We start from the raw sequence: 15,970 nt of genomic DNA on the forward strand, positions 1-15,970 counted from the left end.
GTCTAATTTCCACACACACACACACATACAGACACACACTCCTCTCTGTACTCCATCCAGGGAGGACTAACTCATTTTCAGAGTTAAAGGACACATTCCAGTAAGGCAAAAAACATTAGAGGTGTGAAACACACACAGTGAGGATTGCGGCCTGAGGAGACTTCTGAGGGTCAGAGAGAAAGAGACCTGGATGGCCCCCTATTCAGCCCCTTGGCCTGAGGTTCTCCACCTGTAGGGATGGAAACATGCATTTTAAAACATTTGAAATAATGCAGAATTCAGGGTAAAAAAACAGGGTAAAAAAAATCCCATGTCATATTTATTACAGTTTTAAAACCAGCTCATTGAATGACTAACATATATTATTTTGTGTTGGTTCAGGTGATCCCAAAAAATATCCCTATCTGCCAGCTCTTTTGTCCCAGTGTCAGAAATCTTCTATTCCTGTTCTTCTACCTTCAACAGCCTGCCTTATAGAACCTGGTAGACTTCTCTGCGACCTTTTGAGAGGTAAGGGAGAATAATATTAATCTTTTAGAAACCTTTTAATGGCGAATCAGTGCTGAAGTTCTAAGCCCTCTAAGCCCTTTGCAAGATTTTGCTAAAGACCGGAAGTTACGAAGTTCCTAGCAACTTTTGCTTGATGTCTATTCCCTATGTATATCATTTTAGCGTTGCATCTATCATTCTTACCATTCAGTCCCTTCCGCACCACTAGAAAAGCAATCAGATCTTTCTTTATGGTTTGGATAGAGAGAGAAAATAATAACATTGTTTCTTATAACTTGTGTTTTGGCCGCTCTGCCTGTTTGCTGACATTTTGCTGCCTGAGGCAAAATACAAGATGGTGCCCATCCCCATTTAGGAAGTGACTAGCAGCTGAATCTCATGCCAGTGCTGGCAATGGGACAACATTGTCCACCACCCCTGAGGACAGCATGCAGGCATAGAGGACACAGGGCGCACACACACACACATACACACACACACTCCAAAACCTTCCCGCTGCTCCCTGCCTTGCAGCATCTGTTGCCTGAGCCTCACTTTTCCTGATGAGCAGACTGCCCCTGGTCATTGGCACTTAGTCTTCTTAAAAATATTTTTGTTAGCATGGCAAGCTTTGTGACTGGGCCAGAAGCAATACAGCTATATCTACATTTGTGCAGAGAGGGAGGGGAAGTTCCAGTATGTGCAGCCCAAAGTCCTTGTGCTGACATAACAAATGTGTTGAATCCCACCTACAATCTCTACTGAGACACTTAAGCATTTCTGAAAACGGATCAAACTCCTAATACACACTGGGGCGGGGGCTGTAAACATTGCTGTTATTTTTAAATAGGCACTCCAGTTGCTGTCAATTGCAGGTGTTATTTTATTCCATGTCGCTGCAATACAATGCTAAGTAATATCATGTTTCATGATATTGTACTCAGGTGGCATGAGACATATTCTGGGCTAAGTGATTATGGGCTTGATAATGGGTAGGGTGGTCATGTGTCCTATTCTACAGAGGGCAGTCCTCTGTTTGAAGGATGTCTTCTATTTGAAGGTCTGTCCAGTCCAAGTCAGATTTAAAAATAAAGATCTAAAAGAAGGGAAAACAGAGCCCTTGAAATTGCTCGTCCACAGTTAGGACCTGGACTGTAGGCCGAGCAAGCAAGCATGATGATCAACCTAGGCGCTGTCTTCCCCAGCCCCCGCCATCATGGTGATATGTACTTACATTTAAATTATTATGGTAATTATCCCTAAATATAGTTTATGTTCTCTTTTTAATTATTATGTTGTTTTAATTGGTTTCTTTATTGTATTAACTGGATGTTTATTTTAATGGTTTGATGGAATTGTTTTAGTGTGTATTTTAATTATCATAGAATCATAGAATTGTAGAGTTGGAAGGGATCTCAAGGGTCATCTAGCCCAATCCCCTGAAATGCAGGAATCTCAACTAAAGCATCCATGACAGCTGACCATCCAGCCTCTGCCTTAAAAAACTTCTTATAATCAGTTTTCTAAACTGCTAAGAAACCATTTTGACAAGTAAGTGGTATAAATTAATAAATGATGATGAACAGCTACCCATTTATCTGAGTTTCAGAGGAAGGTAAACAATTCTAATTGATTTTACTGAAGCTGCTTTTCCCCAGAGTGAATTCTAACATTTTACTCCCATGGATCCATAGGTCACTTGGACAGAATTGTAGCAATTGGAGAAACCCAGGAAGAACTCACTGTTGCAACAGTCTCCAGTGATGGCACTCTGAAATTCTGGGATTTGAGGGTCGGCAGAGCTGTCTTCACTCTGCATGGAGTTGGGAATAATATCAGTGCAATTTCAGTGTGTCTGGAGAACAGACTGGTGGCTGTGTCTGACAAAAGCACCATTAAAATCTGGGATCTTTCCCTGGAAAAAGTGGTATATGCAACTGGCGAATTTGTTGGTACTCCAATACTAACATCTGCAATGAATGGGCACCTCTTATTGGTGTTTTTTAATGGCAGCCACATGGTTAAGGTGAGGTGTTGTTTTTTAAAAAATCACATCTATGACAGTGGGTAAAATTATGTTCTGTGCACTGACGTGGTTGGTTGTGTTTTGCTAGATTTTTGTGCTGTTATTTCATTGGTATTGTATTGAATTTAAGTCTTTAAGTTGTTTGGAACTGTTAGTCACCCCATGAATCTTGGATATGGGGAAACTATACATGTAATCGATAATAAAGCAAACAAGACTTAAGGATTACTAACCTTTGAATCAGGTCTTATGTAGATCAGCAGACATTAACAGATATTTTGATACTGATGCTGGGATCAGAAGAAAGAGATACAGGATTCAAGCCTTTAACTGTATTCCAAGTGGCCTTACATAACCACTTTTTACAGTTACTTTTCTTGGTGATTTTACAATTTGGGCTCAGTACTGAGAGCAGGAAAGGCACGCAGCATAGCTTTACATAGATACGAAGTGGTCAGCAGCCATCTCAAACCAATTCATTTCCATACTATATTATATTTCAGGTTTTTGATCTTGCTCATTCCTGTCAGTTGCTCCATGAGGTATACCTTTCTACAGAGGAAGAGCCTACCTGCAAGACCAATTCCATTTTGGTATCCAAAAATTCAGTAAAAGATTATGTTCTCTGTGCCTTTAGGTTAGTAGAATGTAATTTATTGTATTAAAATACCATATTTTTTGCACCATAACACTCACTTTTTTCCTCCTAAAAAGTAAGGGGAAATGTCTGCGTGTTATGGTGGGAATGCCTACGGGTGGCATGCCTACGGATTTTCCTCCTCTAAAAACTACGTGCGTGTTATGGTCGGGTGCGTGTTATAGAGCGAAAAATATGGTAAATAGTAAACTCCTCTCTATAGAAAGACCCTATGCATTTGAGAAATCTTTCATAAAGAAAAGCCTTGTAGATCAACTACAAAACTGTTTAGTCACTACTTTGATGTATTCTATATGGGTGGAACTAAACATCGCACAAATACGATAATTCAGGCAACAAAGGCATTTCTGTTTGCTAAATGGAACAACCTCCCCTCTCCTTCTTCACACACTGTTCAGCAGATTCTCCAAACTCTCCAGAGTGGATTTGGGAAAGGCATGGGGGGAATTTAGGGGAAGAAAGCAGAGTGAAAGCTCAATTGTGCTATCCAAAGTCCTTGCACTGGCTTCTGCTAGTCCCCCAGCTTCGTGGAATCCAGCCCTATATTCTACAACACAATAGTATTCTCGCTATTTCTCCCCATCAGTACCACAATGCCTTCATGCAGTCTTTCCACCTGGTACCCCTCACATCTAGTTTTGGACTACAACTCCTATAATTTCTGACCATTGGACATGCTGACTGAGTTTGTGGCCTAAACATCTGGGGACGGCTGCCTTAATGTTTCAGTCTCAAACTACATGTCTCCCTCCACATTCCTAATTACTTAACAGGGGAATGTAGTTTTTAAATGGTCTGAAACAGGGGCTAAAGAGAAATTAACATGTCCCCAGAAGTTGGGGCAAGAATATTCACAAGCTGGTGCATCTTCCTATGCAATTAAGCTATACATTTTCTCACAGGCACCTGGTTGGCCACTGTGAAAACAGGATGTTGGACTAGGTAGGCTATTGGCCTGATCCAACAAGCTCTTTGAAAGTTCTTATGCTTTGCCATAGATATGTGGCTATTACAAGGAAGATCTCTGTTGTAGGGAAATATTTTCCTGTGAATGCATTAGTAGAGAAACTGGGTTGTAGCTGACAAAGTCATCCCTTTTGTGCAAAGTCATCCCTTTTGTGGTGGAACTGCGCCCCCTCTTCCCACTTCATGTGCCTCCCAAATCCAGAGGGTTGCAGAACAGGGGTTTTTTTGGGGGGGAGACAAATGGTGCAGGGGAGGGGAAGTTGCATTGCACAAGGGGGAGATCTTGCGTGAATGGAACATCCATTGGATACAACCCACTGGTTTTAGGCCCAATCAGACTTGAGAAAGATAATAATAATAATAATAATTTATTATTTATACCCCGCCCATCTGGCTGGGCTACCCAAGCCACTCTGGGCGGCTTCCAAAAGAATATTAAAATACTATAATATATCAAACATTAAAAGCTTCCCGAAACAGGGCTGCCTTCAGATGTCTTCTAAAAGCCTGGTAGTTGTTGTTCTCTTTGACATCTGGTGGGAGGGTGTTCCACAGGGAAGGCGCCACTACCGAGAAGGCCCTCTGCCTGGTTCCCTGTAACTTGGCTTCTCGCAGTGAGAGAACTGCCAGAAGGCCCTCGATGCTGGACCTCAGTGTCCGGGTAGAACGATGGGGGGGGGGGAGACGCTCCTTCAGATATACTGGACCAAGGCCGTTTAGGGCTTTAAAGGTCAGCACCAACACTTTGAATTGTGCTCGGAAACGTACTGGGAGCCAATGTAGGTCTTTCAAGACCGGTGTTATGTGGTCTCTGCGGCCGCTCCCAGTCACCAGTCTAGCTGCTGCATTCTGGATTAGTTGTAGTTTCCGGGTCACCTTCAAAAGTAGCCCCACGTAGAGCGCATTGCAGTAATCCAAGCGGGAGATAACTAGAGCATGCACCACTCTGGCGAGGCAGTCCGCAGGCAGATAGGGTCTCAGCCTGCGTACCAGATGGAGCTGGTAAACAGCTGCCCTGGACACAGATTTGACCTGTGCCTCCATGGACAGCTGTGAGTGCAAAATGACTCCCAGGCTGCGCACCTGGTCCTTCAGGGGCACAGTTACCCCATTCAGGACCAGGGAATCCTCCACACCTGCCCGCCTCCTGTCCCCCAAAAACAGTACTTCTGTCTTGTCAGGATTCAACCTCAATCTGTTAGCAGCCATCCAACCTCCAACCGCCTCCAGGCACTCACACAGGACCTTCACTGCCTTCACTGGTTCTGATTTGAAAGAGAGGTAGAGCTGGGTATCATCCGCATACTGATGAACACCCAGCCCAAATCCCCTGATGATCTCTCCCAGCGGCTTCATGTAGATGTTGAAAAGCATGGGGGAGAGGACAGAACCCTGAGGCACCCCACAAGTGAGGGCCCAAGGGTCTGAACACTCATCCCCCACCACCACTTTCTGAACACGGCCCAGGAGGAAGGAGCGGAACCACTGTATAACAGTGCCCCCAGCTCCCAGCCCCTCAAGACGGTCCAGAAGGATGTTATGGAGATAAACAGGTATGTCTTTAGAAAATTAATGTTTCCTGGCTTCAATAATTTCTGAAAAGGAGAACAGCAGCATGCCTCAGAAACTAGGGTTTTATTTGTATCTTTTCTTCTTGGTGGATTTGGATGTAAATCAACATTGCCACTTTTAGAGATTCACATGGTCATTATTGTAAACAAATTGTGACTTTGAGGATGATCATTGCCTATGTGGTCTTGATTCTGTAACATTGTGGCTTCCGTAAATCTCTCTCCTCTCTTTTGCAGGAGTGGAAGTGAAGCCATGGTCTTTAGTGGCAAAAAAGGGAAAGTAGTTGCTAAGCTGAAAAGCCAAGAACCAGTGGCAGCTGCTGAGGATGTTGCTGTAACTAAGGAATACTTCCTAGTGATCTTCAGGTAATACTTGGAAAGAACAACTTTTTCTACCCTCTTTCAACTGACTATCAGTTGACCATTCTGGTAATATGGTATAAAATCACTCACACCCGCACATCAAAATTTTATATGTCTACACAGGTAAGCCCTGTTGAATGAAATGGGATTTGCTCCCAAATTAGTATAGGATTTCAGCCTCAGGATGAAGAAAGCAGGGGCAATTGACCAAAAAAAGTGATAGGGTGAGGGTAGCCTCACCCTGTCTAATTTCCTTTGTGAACCTATGATGCCTCTCCTTTTAAAATATTTACCTTTGATTATATGATCAGAAGGTTGGCGGTTCGAATCCCCACGACGGGGTGAGCTCCCATTGCTCGGTCCCTGCTCCTGCCAACCTAGCAGTTCGAAAGCACATCAAAGTGCAAGTAGATAAATAGGTACCGCTCCGGCGGGAAGGTAAACAGTGTTTCCGTGCACTGCTCTGGTTCGCCAGAAGCAGCTTAGTCATGCTGGCCACATGACCCGGAAGCTGTACGCCGGCTCCCTTGGTCAATAAAGCGAGATGAGTGCCGCAACCCCAGAGTTGGCCACAACTGGACCTAATGGTCAGGAGTCCCCTTTACCCCCCCCCCCTTATACCTGAAATGAATGTGAATATCACAGAGTTCTTTCTTAACTTAATCTTGCAAAGCCTTGAATTTATTTATAACTTTAGGAGGCTTATTAGGACAAAACTTGAAAACCTCTGTTTGAAACCTGCCACATTGCAGCCTCTTTGCAAAATTCACTTTTTTATTAGTACTACCACTACTAATTCTCACTTCTAATTTATAACATTGAAGATACAGTTTATTGACCCTTTGGAGTAGGTAACTGTTGGTTCCATTTTACATGAAGTGAGAGAAGTAAGTACCATAATTTGCTTAATGCCATCCTGGATTCTCTGTTTATCATAGATACATTAACATACTTTTCACATCACTACTGTCCTTGAACATAAGTTTTCCTTCACTCTTCATTCATTACTGCTTTTTAGACAGCCAGAAATCACAATACTTATGTCACACAACCCACCCATATTAGCTTTTTCATTACAGGTGTCCCTTCATGAAACAGCGTGAGATTGTGCATATAGAGCTCTACAACGTCCACACTTTTGCCTATGCTCACAATCTGAAGGGATGCTGCAATGATTATATTCACATTTTTGCTGTGAATCATTTGGGCTCTCACCTGCTGGCGTTCAGCCCCATCCCAAACACCAATACCACTGAAATAGTGTCGTGGAACCTGGAATCTGAAGACCACAAGCACTTGGTGAAGTTTCCTTCAGTCCCAGCTGGTGGTGAGTAACTTTTATAGGAAGTTCAAAACCTCTATAGAAAAAGCCGCAAGAGAAACATGCACTTTTGTACAATGAAAACAAGGGGGAAATATAAAATTATAGGAATTCTCAGTGAGGACATTCACCAGCACATAACTCCAAATAAGGTTATCAGGAAATCTAAATACAGAGTGTATCTGTATATTGAAGCCAGTATATATGCCACGAGTGGGGAACCTACAGCATGTGGCTCAGTGAAACAGCTGTGAGTTTCATAGGTCTAGACAACCCATGTTTTTCTAGTAACATGATTAGAGTTTTATTATGCAATGTTGAGATTTTATGACTAATGGTTCTTTTAAATTATGATAAATATGTAGGTGTATGCTCTGACCTTCGGTACTGTTTAACATTCTGTGATGGAGACAATTATCTTCAATCTTGGAATTTGGCTTCCAAGATCAATGACCAGTCATTGACAGTCACTGCAAGTAAAGCCAAGAAAGCAAATGGTATTCGTGATATTCTAACAATGGAGAACTATCCTAGGTAAGAAAGACCCACGACTCTCCTAAGAATGTGTTAGTTGCAGTTTTAAATATTGTACTTGACAAACATCATTTTTTTAAAATTCTGGCTATGCACTTTTCAAAAGTAGGTTTTGAAAGTAGCCAGTTTTTCAAAAGTAGTCGGGAGAATGCAGAGATTTAAATGCAAAAGACAGAGTTGTTGTGTTTCAGTGATAGCAGACATCTAAGGTACTTGATCCCTGAACAGCTTCCAAAATATGTGCATTACTATCAGCAGGGCTGTTGTATGCTAAAAAGTGGCTGCGGGGGTGGGGGAGACATGATGACATGGGCAAAACAAAGAGAATTTGTATATATCGGTTTCTTTTGCACTGCTGACCAAGAGCAGAGAAAAGTACCGTACCATGGAGGATATGAAAATTCCTTTCTCTAGGGCAGGGGTCTGCAACCTTTAAGACAAAAAGAGCCACTTGGACCAAAGAAAAAAAAACTGGGAACCATTGCGACATTTAAAACAGTGGGGAGTGTCGGGGCACACAATGCGCCTCCTCCCCTTGCTAGTATCGGCCCCGGAGCCGCGGCAAAGGTGTAAAAGAGCCACATGCGGCTCCGGAGCCGCGGGTTGCTGACCCCTGCTCTAGGGAGACCCTTCTTTTCATTTCTTTCCCATCATTGCTATCCACACTGTTTACCAGCGCAGAAATAACAACATTGCACAACCTTTGCTGTATATCAATAACAAGACTATTCATTTCAATATTTCCCAAGGTATGCCATGTGCAGAAACACAAGTCCAGGGGTCATAACAGTGTGGAACATCATGAAATCAAAGTGTAAACACAATGCTGTGAGAGTGGAGAGGGGATTGCTAGAGAATACGGATATAGTTCTGGTCAGAGACATGAAACTTTATGTCCTTACAGACAAAGGGATGGCCTCTTTTGCAGATCCTCCGAGACCCATTTTCCAGGTATTGAAGGCACCTCTGTCCTGTAAATACTGGTTGTTTGTTTTTTAGTGATTGGCATTTAAAGCTAAGGCTGTTCAGAAAGAACCTTGTAAGAAAAAGCTGAGATGGTTAAGAAAATGATTTGCACGTATATTTCCTTACCGAAAAATGTTTTTATGCCATTCCAGACTCTTTTAGTTTATGACCTCCTGAAAAAGAAGTACATAAGGAAGCAGACTGGCCTTTACATCATTCCCTGCCCAAATAATGAGTATAAGATCCTTGAAGGAGGCCTTCTACTTGGACTTTCAGAGAACAGGTAATGTCTTTACAGCTATTGAAGATAATATGGCTGTTTTCTTTTTGCCACATTGAACGGAATAGTCACCATCAGCTATTAATATTGGTATGACATGAATTGACTAGACTAGTGGTTCCCAATTAGCTAATTACTGAGGACCCCCTATTTTTCAAAAGCCAAGCCACGGACTCCCTGCTTTTTAAAAATTTTATAATTACCTCTGAAAAGCAATTTTTTTGAACAAAATAAGCCCTAAATAAGTAAACGATTTTAGGTATACGAAAAAAACAGACTAGGGTGGAGCGATATCTAGTCTTCAAAATCATGATATATCAGCAGCTAAACATGGGGATATTCCGATATATCATGATGTCTGAAATTGGAAATCAGGTGGGTGGGGCGTGTGCAGATCAGGTATGGGGATGAAAGAAGGAGCAGCTGTGGAGATCAGATAGTTGGGGGGAGGAGAGGAAGCAGAGTCACCTCCACTGCATGGTTTGAGTGGGATGGGATGGGGATGGGAGATACATCAAGCTGCTGTCATTTGGGCAGCCAGCGGTGGCAGCCAGCGAAGATGCAGTCCGCTGTGGCTGCTGCTACTGCTTTCCTGCTGACTGAAAAAAGCTGCTATGCCTCAGTGCCAGGGAAGGTAGTGCCACGGTCCCTTGAAGTGAGGGTGATCAGCTGCCCTGTTCCCCATCAGGTGAGGAGAAGGCAGCGCCTTGCAATCGGCTGCCCTGGTCTCCCTCAAAGTGAGGAAAGGCAGCTCAGATCAGCAGCGTTAACAGCTGAGATCACTGTGCAATATCAGCAGTGCCTTGAAATCAGCTGCCCTGCTTTCCCTCCTGCGAGGAGCAATATATTGCTGCATATTGCTGGGTCAAAATTCGTTACCGCAGTGTGGTTTCAAAACTGATTTGCCCAATATATTGAAAAATCACACAGCGCTAAAACACACCATAAGATTTGTGACATTAACATGCAAAAATGACAAAAGAATAGTTGGGAGGGGAGGCAAGGGATGGGGTCGCGGACCCCCTGGATGTGTCCTGCGGGCCCCAGGGGTCTGTGTACCCTTAATTGGGAACCACTGGACAAGGCTGTCTCATAAGTTTCCAAACTCAACCAAGTCATGCTTATAGCAACACACTGAGATTAAAAAGCAAAAGATTCCAGGAGGTTCCAAGGTTATTTTTCTGTTGGGAAAATCAAGGCACAGTGGAGGCTAATATCTTTAAGAAATATGGTTTATTTTACACATATTTATAACTAAAGTCTTCAATGGAGAGGATGCAGAACAGTATACCCCAAGAGTATACTCATTGGCCGGCTCATAGCTTCAGCAAGCTTGGGTCCAAAGCAGCTGTCAGTCATGGCTCCTGCTCAGAGAAAGGGGGAAACATAGCTTTTTGCATTGCCAATGGCCCTTAATGGCCCAGTATCTGGCTCCCCATTGTTTATCAATGGCTCTGCACTTAGGGCCAGAAAGATTTGCATAAACTCACCCAGGATTTTTTTGTCTGGCACAATTCTGCAGCTTGTATTATCCCTTCACATCCCAACTATTATCTAAAAATTTCTACCATTCACTAGCAGACTCTACCCTAGATCTATGACAGTATGGAACCAGGAAGGGATAGAATGTCCTGTTCATGTATAAAGTGCGGTCTGAATTGCTTCATTTCTGAAGTCTAGCTCTCTTTACAAGCTTCCGACATAAGATGGATGAGCAGAGAGTGAGCTTAGCAGCACATACATAGTAAAAGGTGGTTTGTCTGTCTTTGATTCTCACCCCCCACCCTTTATCTCCTGAATTGCTCTGTTACTGAATCAGAGATTTTACTCAATTTCTGTGCCCATCTTACATCAACTGGTCACCTTGAAGTTCTAGAAAGTTATTATAACATAAGTTCTGTTTGCTTTTCTGGTTCCTGTTTTCAGAGACCATTTTATTACCTGGAACTTGGAAACTGGATTTATTAAGGATCGATTAAGGCCAGAATACAAGGACAAATTTTCATCGCAAGCTGCGAAGCCTAACCGTTCCTCGTCCAGGGAAAACATGAAACAATGCAAAGGAGTCTTGCCTAACAGAACAACAGGTTTCAAACTTTTCATTCTAATTAATTCCCTTTGCAGTTTACACAAAATATTAAAACTTACAGTGGATATATTGTTCAACCACCACCACACCCCAGTTGCCTCAAAAACCTTTTATCAGAGGTTTTGTTCTCAGTTGTGTTAGATAATTATTGCAGTGAGGCAGGACCAAAAAAACAGCCAGGTTCCAAATTATCAAGTTTAGCATAGCCAAGAGGTGTTTACATTTGCTGCTCCTCATGAAGCACCACACATACATATGGCTGCAGAGCAAATTGCTTTTTATATTTATTTAGTTGTTTCTTTGCTTGCTTGCTTGCCTGCCTGCCTGCCTGCCTGCCTGTCATTAAGGACCTTTGGCTCAAAATGAAAAATTCAGCAGAGCATAGGTCAGCCATTAGGGGGACCTTGAAGGAGTGTTTTGGATCGTGGCCTGATCTTGTATCACCAGAACACACAAAGTGGCTTACAGCAGTTGAAATCCACCCACGCATATGTTAAAAATCACAATTTTAAAAGTTATTTGCAACACCATTGCATTATATGGCAGTGTTACAGCTTCCATGGGAAAGGCGAAATGAAACAATGACTGGAAAGAGACGGAGGAAGGAAAAGGCAGCGAAAATGGAGACGGAAATGCTGCAGCAACTTGCTAATGAAAAGAGCAATGCCATTGACCAGTTCCTCCTGAGTGGAGATGAGAAGGTGAGAGGCAATGTGTCCTAAGCACCCTATGTTTATCTCGTGCCAATGTGCTAATAGTTTGCATTTATTTTAGTGCCTTACAATCCTGTTTTTTGTAACCCATACCAGATTGTAAACTTTCTTGAGAAATGAACTTGTGCCATTTTATGGTTTCTCAAAAAATATGAGTTAGAATTAAGATGCTGTGTCCTCCCACTGCCACCACGCCACCGCCCCACAATTTCTGTTCTCATCATGAGGTAAAGTTCTTAACCCAAAGTACTAGTTCCAGGTTAGCGGAGTCTGTAACCTGAAGTGTTTGTAACCTGAGGTGTTTGTAACCCGAGGTACCACTGTATAACTCATCCCTCCATTCCTCATAAGCACAGCTGTCTTATACCAAAGGCCTTTCATACGACTGCTAGTTGCAAGAGAGGATAGATGCACCAACATTTTATTTCACACAAGTATTTATGGCCCAATATCTAAAAATTAATCCACACATCTTCTCTTAGGTTGCTGTGTGTTCCTACTATGCACATCACCTGTCAGTGTTCAGCCTGGAAAGCATGTCCCATCTCCACACCCTTGAGAGCAGAGAATCCATGCTTTTCTTACACAATGCCGCCTTGACCTATAACGGCCATTATCTGGTGCTCTCCAATTACAGCGAGAAGGAGAAAGTCAGCTATGTAACACTATGGAATTTAGCCACGGGGAAGGTATGTTTTCTGAAATTCTTTTGAGGTGGCAGAGAACCAGCTTTGCAGTTGTGGAGTATGTACCCCCTCCCCCCAAAAAGAGGTCAATGAACAGCCACAGCTTCCTCACAAATGGTGTGCAAACTAAAGGGATTTTTGCTCTCCTTATAACAGTTTAAAATTAATGATAGAAAACATTCCCAGTTCTAGAATTTCTGAGCTTGATGTCCTCTTGGTTTGCCCTCCCTCCTGTCCCAAAGCTAGACCTGCAACTCCTGCTCTCTGTTTACTGATGCAGCTGGCTCTTCATTATATCTTCACACCTCATTCTTCCAAAGCTGTAGAGTGAACATCATCAATGTACTGGAACACTACTCCAGCCTGCCACCTAAAGGGAGAAAGGGCAGTGCTACACATCAGGGAAGTTTTTAACGTGTGATATTTTACTGTATTTTTGGTTTTTATGGAAGCCGCCCAGAGTGGCTGGGGAGGCCCAGCCAGATGGGCGGGGTATAAATAATAAATAATAATAATAATAATAATAATAATAATAATAATAATAATAATAATTATTATTATTATTATTATTATTATTATTATTATTATTATTATTATTATTATTATTATAGGAAGTGCTAAGTAAGTACATAACCAATGTATTTAAAATGGATTATCTCTCCCCTAAAAATGCAGGTTAGGAAAAGACTAAAAAATGAGCCAAATGTCTGCTGTACAGCCATTGCTGCTGATGCTAGTAGGATAATTTTTGGAGTGATGGTGGAAAACAGGTAAGCAAAATGCCAAAGTTTAGTAGTTTTTTCCTACAATAGGTCCCCCCCCCCTTAAATCACTCAGTTCTTAATTGTTTTCTGGAACAGTTTGGCAAGAGTGTCACAACTGGGCACAACTGTAACAGGTTTTGATTTCAGGCTTTTGGAAGCAAAACCTCATGGCCCACACAGACAAGCCTTTTTACATGAAGCAAACTTTTAAGCACACAGAGGCCTATTTTTCATTGGATTCACCTCTCTCCCTCCTGGTGGAAGAGATTGCAAGTACCACATAGCCCTTCTTCAGACATCAATAGTATATTGACTAGATGACCCTTGGGGTCCATTCCAACTCTACAATTCTATTATTCCATATAATTACTAGTACAGTGGTACATCGGGTTAAGTACTTAATTCGTTCCAGAGTTCCGTTCATAACCTGAAACTGTTCTTAACCTGAAGCACCACTTTAGCTAATGGAGCCTCCTGCTGCCGCCGCGCCGCCGGAGCCCGATTTCTGTTCTCATCCTGAAGCAAAGTTCTTAACCTGAAGCACTATTTCTGTGTTAGCGGAGTCTGTAACCTGAAGCATATGTAACCTGAGGTACCACTGTATCTACTGAGACACTAGGCTTGATTTAGTAACACAGGAATTTTTTCATAAAGATTGGAAACTACTTTGGGCAGGTACAAAGGATTACAACTTCCCAATTCAAGTTGTCTTCCTCCTAGATAGGCCCGTTGTGCTTCACAGACTATTGAAATTCTCCTGCTTTCCACTTGTTGTCTGAACACAAGGCGGAGCTTCCCTGTGAACATACAGGGCCTGTCACATACAGCCCTTATCACCAAAGTTTAAGTGTGTACCACTGGGAAAATATTATTAAAATAATTTATAGACCACTATTCATTTTGAGAAGAAATACCAATGGTTCTACTGTTCCAAGCATGACTAACCCTGGTTCCAATCCTATTTGTTTTCTAAAATTTTAGTATATCCTTTGTATCTACGTCTCATCAGAAATTGTATTAGAGACTAGATATATTTAATTTACATGCTCAAGAAAGGCTTGACTGTCCAGCATTCAGTGCACAGCTGTTAACTAGCTAAACTTCCGGACAATTGTTTGCCAGGTTTCATTACTTGGCATGACTTTGTGTAAGTTTGGGTAACTAGTGAGATGACATTGTAACACCTATACAGTGGTACCTCAATTCTCAAATGAAATCCGTTCCCAAGGCCTGTTCAGCTTCCAAAACGTTCGAAAACTGAGGTGCGGCTTCCCATTGGTTGCAAGAGCTTCTTGCACTCAGAGAAACCACATCACATGTTTGGGTTCTGAAAAGTGTTCAAAAACAGAAACATTTGCTTCCGTGTTTTCGGCGTTCGAGAGCCAAAACCTACAACATCAGAGGCGTTCTGGAACCAAGCTTCCACTGTCTGGTGCTTTTCCTGGAGCAGAGATGCTTAGGTTCCAAATACTTTTATACAAAAATTTAAAATGGTGCAATGAAAGAAGCAAAGAGGCCATGAAGAAGTGATCCACAGCTATATGTAATGGATTGGAAACATTTATTCAGCCCAAGGTCCCTCATCCCTTCTGTAAGGGTTGGAACTACTTTGGGCAGGTACCTTTTAAGTACAGTACAGTGGTACCTCGGATTACATACACTTCAGGTTACAGACTCCACTAACCCAGAAATAGTACCTCGGGTTAAGAACTTTGCTTCAGGATGAGAACAGAAATTGTGCTCCGGCGGCGCGGCGGCAGCGGAAGGCTCCATTAGCTAAATAGTTTCAGGTTAAGAACAGACCTCTGGAACAAATTAAGTACCGTACTTAACCCGAGGTACCACTCTAGTCTTTAGTGAAAGAATATCTAATCTGCATCTGGACTGTTGAACATTATGTCCCACATATTAGAATATGTTGTCCAGTATTCAAAGTGTCCCAATTTACAAACATTCAATAAACTGTAGGGCAAGCTGAAGAAAATGTGAACTCAACACTTTTTTAAAAAAACACCAACATTTGCTCACCATTTACATACAAATATTTACTAGCCTGTCTGTCACTCTCCGTACTACAGAACTGATCTCTTTTTTGTAATTTCTAGGATAAAGATCTGGGATCCGTTTAAACATAAGCACAAGCTAATTCAAGGTTACGAAGGTCTTCATCTAACTGTGTGCAGCAAACTACACATATTAGATGGAGCAAAGGCTGTTCTGCTTGCAGGTTTGTGACAGATTTATTTTGTGGAGGCTGTTGGAGGCAGTAGGAGGGCTAGAATATTTTTGTTACATTAAGCTGGGAATCAACTCAATGCAATTTTCTCCCACGGTTTGCTTTATTTGCTTACAATGGTTAGTTTAAACATTTAATGGCAAAGCAAAGGTAAAAGACGTCTCTGAAATGGGTACTTTATAAATGAAAAAGGGGAAATCCTTTCAATGTTGGCATGATTTTTAACTTTTCAGCTACCCTAACCCTTTGAACAAGGGGGAATCCAGAAAGAAATATTGATTTCTATTCTGCATCCATAGATTTAACCA

The 15,970-nt window shown here is 42.1% G+C and overlaps 1 protein-coding gene across 4 annotated transcripts in view; it reads left to right on the forward strand.

The window, feature by feature from the left end:
• LOC308594975 (uncharacterized protein) overlaps positions 1-15,970 on the forward strand; it is a gene marked incomplete at its 5' end in the record, with an annotated part of 46,580 nt that overhangs the window by 27,230 nt on the left and 3,380 nt on the right. For all 4 annotated transcript variants that reach the window (XM_081208603.1, XM_081208604.1, XM_081208602.1 and 1 more), the window contains 13 exons: positions 382-510; positions 2,184-2,515; positions 3,019-3,152; positions 5,948-6,076; positions 7,153-7,400; positions 7,760-7,928; positions 8,678-8,879; positions 9,047-9,177; positions 11,101-11,261; positions 11,810-11,964; positions 12,459-12,665; positions 13,338-13,432; positions 15,532-15,653. In XM_081208603.1, the coding sequence (XP_081064729.1) occupies positions 382-510; positions 2,184-2,515; positions 3,019-3,152; positions 5,948-6,076; positions 7,153-7,400; positions 7,760-7,928; positions 8,678-8,879; positions 9,047-9,177; positions 11,101-11,261; positions 11,810-11,964; positions 12,459-12,665; positions 13,338-13,432; positions 15,532-15,653 (2,214 nt within the window). The remainder of the gene's footprint in view (positions 1-381; positions 511-2,183; positions 2,516-3,018; positions 3,153-5,947; positions 6,077-7,152; positions 7,401-7,759; positions 7,929-8,677; positions 8,880-9,046; positions 9,178-11,100; positions 11,262-11,809; positions 11,965-12,458; positions 12,666-13,337; positions 13,433-15,531; positions 15,654-15,970) is intronic.

Source organism: Podarcis bocagei, assembly GCF_964188305.1.
Source record: "Podarcis bocagei genome assembly, chromosome: 9".
NCBI lineage: Eukaryota > Metazoa > Chordata > Lepidosauria > Squamata > Lacertidae > Podarcis > Podarcis bocagei.